The following is a 6000-nucleotide window of genomic DNA, read 5'->3' as shown; positions in this document are numbered from 1 at the left end:
CACTGCTTTTTCCTGTTTAAGTTGCTGTGTGCTCCACAATGACTTATTGGAACTTCTCTCATTTATTTTTTAATTTTTTTTTCCCAGCTGTTCCTAAAGCAGATTTTTACTTTTCCATATCAATAAGATCATAATAATTCATCTCCTAAATGCTTGAAATGACATTCACACCGTCTGGGATTTTCCTCTTCCCTCCTCTGTGATTTTCTCAGCAATGCTGGTCAGCTGCGACACAGCAGTGGTTTAATGATTAAGCTTTACCCCACCCCTCTGTTTTTCACACATGCAGAGGGATTGGTCAGTGCCACCATGGATCTGAGTGTCCAGCTCTATCAGCGAGTCACCTGAGAGACGGTGAACTGCAAAGAGGGAGCCATTTTACTCAATAAAGAAAGCTTCTTCCTTCTGAAGGGAACCCAAAGGCCTGTACCAATTTAACGTCTTCATTACTACAGCCTGAGACAGCCGGCAGGACAGGCGAGGTAGGCCCAGAGCTCGTACATTCCGATTGTCTGAAGAAGGATTACAGATTAGAGTGCATAATCAGAGTCCATGTTTGGAATGTTCTGGCACATTGACTCGGTTTTTGCTGAGTCTTCATAAAGGCAAACCTCCCTGTTATGAACCAGCCAGAGTTCCACAATATTCCTGTTTCACAAAATGTGAAAACCAATTTCCAATGACTTGTGTTTATATGACAACTACACACTAATGGAGGTAGCTGCAGTTATTAAAAACTAGATAAAAATCGATTCAACACATACAGCAGTAAAAATTTAATTTAGGTAATTTTCTTAAAATAATTTTTAGTGGATTTGACTTCAGAAAACACAAGATTACCTTATGAAAACAAAAAAAAACTTTTAGTTCATGTAAAGTAAAAGAGGTTTTTTTATCTAAAAATTGATCTGAATAAAAAGAAAGTTGTTGATTGGTGAAGGCTGCATTTTATCTGAAAAAACAGGCCTAGATAGAAAGATGGAAGCAGGTGTTGCTACAAAAACCTATTCACATTTTCCACATTTGCCTGGTGATTGTTCCATACTTCAGTTTTGATCTTTCTTCTTCTTTTTTTTTCAGATAAGACATTATTTAAGGTTTCCAAATGTGGCTTTTTTATGTGGATTTGAGTAACTTTAGTGCTTCTATTTGGTCCAAGTCATTTAAAATAGACTTTGGTTGAAATTGAATAACTTTATTTTCTGGATGGTGTTATTTCACTTTGCTTTAAGCTGCATTTGTAGATGTAAATTGAAATCTGTTCCTGTCAGGATTTCATGTTCATACAGTAATTTCATTAAAGTATCAGGCCTTCTTATTTGGTGTTTGGTTTTGTCAGGAACTGGTGGTGTAGGACCCAATGTGCAGGAGACCAGGCATGGTTGCAGAAAATTTGTTTAATAACTAAACTATAGCATGAAAAATCCATGGGAAACCAAAAAGTGACTAAAAAAATGACCTAACAATGATGAACTGAAAACCAGACACCAATTTGCTGAGGATGACAGAAATGAAAACAGCTGTGGACGAATATTTACATGAACCTGCAGGGACTGACAGGGAACAACTCAAAACCAAACATGACCAAAAGCATCACTAAAAAATCAACCTAGACTGCACACTCCTCACTGTATCCCTCCCAAAATTGGTCAAACTTTGACCAATCAGGGACAGGCCATGGGTAGTGACGCATGGATGGCGTCCCTTTTAATTCCCGTAAGCACCAACCGCTTGAAAATTGATTGTGGAGGAGAAATTGATAATTGCTGACCGCAATTATATAAAACCAAGTCTTTTATATATCAGAATAGAGCTGTGAAAGAAACAGCCAGGAGCAAAATTTCCGAGATTTGCACCGCTTTGACATTTTGCACTGAGCCTTTTCCAACCGCGCTAGTACACAGTAGTTAAAAGAAAGAGAATCTCCTTTCTGCTTGTCCAGTGTGGACACCATGGGCTAAATGAGCGTTCAATAATGATTTTTTTTTAGCTCATTCTTGAACGTGTGTCACATTGCCGGTGTGAATGTAGCTTAGAAACAACAGCAGGCCAGACAATTAATTACAAGCTGAACCTAAAATTAAAGCCATCGTTGAAAATGCCACTTTCAAGGTTTGTTGTTGTTAGATTATTAGTAAAGTAAGAGGTAATAATATCGGTGACTCACTGGAGATGTTTTTGAGGATGTAAACTCATGCCCACTAATTAAACAACACATTTTTTTAATCATTTTTCAGTCAGATGTCAGCAGTATGAGCTCCAAGAATACCAAATTCAACAGACAGGAAGATGGGAGTGAAATCAGGTCTTCTTCTCCCAGGAGGACGTCTTTTAGTGATCCAGCAGTGCCTGTGTGGGTTACTCATGCTCCAACACCAGATAATCTGACAGATCCGAGTGATGGTGATTCTAACTCAACATCCCAAACTCAGAGCGTTTCGCCTTGTGATAAAAAGAAAAGCAGCAAAATGGGGGGTATGACAAGGAGACTGAAATCCTTCGTTCCTCATTCTTGGGGCGTCTTGAGTCGGAAATCAGAAAAGCAAAGTCACCCCGAAAGAAGCAAAACCGTGATCCAGGATCTTCCTAATGGGACCAGAGTAAGTCCTCCTGTGAGCCCCTTGCTGAAGCCTAGGAACTTGGATGAATCATTGGCATCCTCCAGTCAGAGCTCACGAAAGCCTCTGTTGAAAGAAAGCCTGCTTGAAGATCCATTTTTCCTTAGTCTACAAGAGGATTCTCTGCTGACCAGCATTCACCCTGCAGAGTACTATGCAGAGAAGCTGGAAGTGTACAACATGAAATACTCATATTTGAAATCATGGCCGGGGTTGCTCAGGCTTCTGGGAGGGCTTCAGCTCTTGTTTGGGGGAATGGTCTTCGCCTGTGTCATTGCCTACATTCAGAAAGACAGTGAGTGGTCCAACACCTACGGGCAGTACAACGGCGTGATCAACAATGGCTTCGGTCCATCTGCTTACAGCTACGGAGGCCCGATGACTCCATTCATTCTCGCCGTGGCCGGATTATCTTGGATTCTCACCCTGTGCCTCTTGGTGGTAGGAATCACAATGTACTATCGCACCATCCTCCTCGACTCCTCCTGGTGGCCTTTGACAGAAGCCTTCCTGAACATAGCGCTCTTCCTCTTATACATGGCTGCAGGCATCGTTTACCTGAACGACCTGAACCGAGGAGGCTTGTGCTACATGACAATAGGGGTCAACCCCATCATGTCCAAACTGTGCCGAGTTGAAGGGGGCCAAATGGCGGGAACTGCTTTCATCTTCATCAACATGACTATGTATCTTGGCAGCTTCTTGGTGTGCCTGAAGATGTGGAGGCACGAAGCTACTCGTAAGGAGAGGAAGCGCTCAGATACGAAGGTAGGCGTGTGGCACTAAGTGCTGTGAGATCTTCAGAATGACCTCAGATTTACCAGCATTTTGAATATTATCTCATAGGTTTTCTAATATTTTGGACAGCAACACAACTGATCTTTCAGCGTTAATTCTAACTAATTGCACATTCTTGTGGTTTGTTTTCAAAAATATTCTTCTTGGTTATATACCAGCCAGTTCCTATAGCTGTTACCAGGTTCACTTAAAGGCATATAGAAAAAAAAAATACTAACATTTATTAATTAAAAAACCTACATGGAAACGTTGGAGAAGATTTGGTTGTTGCAATTCAGTTTTATTTTCTAATAATAATTGACATGGCATTGGACTCTGATAGATTCAAATAAAAACGATAAACAACTAAACAGAATATAATTATGATGAACAGAGCCCTTTTAATCTAAAGTGCCCCCGGCATCTGTTGGTCCTTTCCAAGGGAAGGAATCTTGTTGTTATTGGAACTGACTTGGAAGTATAGACCACCCCCCCCCCACCCCCAAGAGGGGGTGATGATTGGATGGTGCTTATTGGCTAATAGCACATTTGGGTTTACAATTTACATGAGACCTACATATCTGTAGATATAAATCTTTAATCTTTAGTATAAACTTGTGTAAATATAGTGGTATAGAGTGGGATAATCTGTAAAATCTCACACTGACGGGGAGTAAAGGTTAGTACTGATGTCTAGAAAAGCCAAAATGGGAAGTATGTCAGGCCTAAGAGCTAAAAACATCTTGAGGTGTGAGTTTTTTTGGATAGACATACACAGGGTAGAATCTTTAACGTTGAAGCCTAAAACGATCTGAGTGTGCTTCGCCCAACACAACATTGAAACAACTCAACTGGGTCCATCTATCTGCGTTCACCATTTTTGTAGTGCTGTCCAAATCTGCAAATTCCAAAACTGAGTGCCCTACAAATTCTGTGTGAGAAACCAGTGTGCATCGATTCTCGCTGGATGGACAGATATGGACCACAATGCGTTAAGTTTGAAATGTTTTTGCAAAAAAATGTATTTAAATGTATTTTTTTAATAAACCATCAAGGTTGTCAATCATATTTGCCGTTTAAAAAAAAAAAAAAGGAGTAGGGGGCATGGTTTCTAAGTTGCGTTTAAAATCCAGGGCAATACATAACCCCACACTATGTAGTTTTGTAGTAATTAGGGAGTGGGGTGGGAGTTCGGACATAGCCTACGTCCCTAACGGGCTAATTTTGGATGCATATATGAAAAATACAACAATTTGTAATTGAGGAACTGCAACATTGTTTTGTGAGTAACAGAAATATAGGTGGGGCTAGTCTTATAAATGTATATGTATATAAAAATATGTTATAGCCTCTTTTCTGAGAAGCTATGTAAGTAGTTTCCCCCCATACCCCTGCCAGCTGTCTCCAACACTGTTCCTCGTGAATTATGGGTAATGGTTTTGTAGCTGTATATTAACTGAATTGACTGAGCTCTGTTTGTGGTTGACTGAACTCACCTGATCCAGATAGATACTCATTTTTGTTAAAGAGAAGCTTTCTTTTTTGGCTCTAAACTCCAGGGGGATTTCCAGCATTCCATCCCACTCACCACTCAAACGAAACACATTTCATTTACCGACGAACCAGATGAAGCTCTGAATAAACAGAACAGTTTTCCAAGCGAACCCTCCTCTGAGGTCCAGAAGAACTCAGTCAGTTGGAGCAGAACGGCCAAATCCACTCACGAACCCAGAGTGCATGTCATAGCAGACTACATCCTGTAAGTAACATCAAATTATACAAGCAGTTTGAAGTTAAAAGCATCAAATTATTTCTGAATCTTTCAAAAAGGGCAGAAAAAATGTATAAAAGTTTCTATAATAATTTTGCAGAAAGTATCCGGTGATCCGATGTGTGGAAGAAAGAGACGAGTACAGAGCAGTGTTCAATGATCAGTACCAGGAGTACAAGGAGCTTCACTGTGATATCACCGCCACGCTCAACAAGTTCAGGGAGCTGGACGCCATTATGGAGCGACTCCCCAAACAACGGAAAAACCTGATGGTGAGTTTGAATTTTAACAAATCCTTCTTGTTAAATTTTCAGCTTTTCATGAGACACAGAGGTTTACATTATCATACATGTTTCTACAGGATCAAGAACGAATTGAAAGCATCTTAAAGAAATATCATGAGAAAAAGAATGTGAGTACCGGGGGTTGTGGTGTTTTCTTTGCTCACTTCGAAATTGAACAATTTGCCGAAACATCAATCAAAGAAAATGTCTCACAAAGACTCAAATTAGAGCAACTATTCTAGTCAACTTCTGCCTTTTAACTTACCAGTACTAGAAACTCAGGATTTTTTAAGAGATACAAGGGTTTAGAAAATCTATAATGCAAGAAGCAAGATTTGTTTTAGTTTATTTAACAAAAAATACCTGTAAATTTTGAATAAGCTCTGCCCATTATGGCCTATTTATTTTAATCAGCATTTGTCTAACATCATCAACCTCTTCAATTGCTTAAAAAAACATTTAAAAAAGCCTAATTTGTGAGAGTATGCTTTTGAAAAGTAAAATGACATTATTATTTGTTTCAATAAATGTTTTTTTTTGTATTGGAAAA

At 39.4% G+C, this 6000-nt stretch overlaps 1 protein-coding gene across 1 annotated transcript in view; it reads left to right on the top strand.

Annotated features, from left to right (window-relative positions):
- Nucleotides 1–279: 279 nt before the first annotated feature.
- ocln1 (occludin1) overlaps nt 280–6000 on the top strand; it is a 28787-nt gene continuing 23066 nt past the window's right edge. The window contains exons 1-5 of the mRNA XM_078934814.1: nt 280–482; nt 2238–3386; nt 4955–5154; nt 5267–5438; nt 5528–5578. Of these exons, the coding sequence (XP_078790940.1) occupies nt 2253–3386; nt 4955–5154; nt 5267–5438; nt 5528–5578 (1557 nt within the window). The 5' untranslated portion in view covers nt 280–482; nt 2238–2252. The remainder of the gene's footprint in view (nt 483–2237; nt 3387–4954; nt 5155–5266; nt 5439–5527; nt 5579–6000) is intronic.

The sequence above is a fragment of the Oryzias latipes genome, chromosome 17 (assembly GCF_053564925.1).
Source record: "Oryzias latipes strain Hd-rR chromosome 17, Olatipes_Hd-rR_3.1".
In the NCBI taxonomy this organism is placed as follows: Eukaryota; Metazoa; Chordata; class Actinopteri; order Beloniformes; family Adrianichthyidae; genus Oryzias; species Oryzias latipes.
The sequence above is the reverse complement of the archived record's forward strand: the minus strand, read 5'-3'. Positions and strand labels throughout refer to the sequence as shown.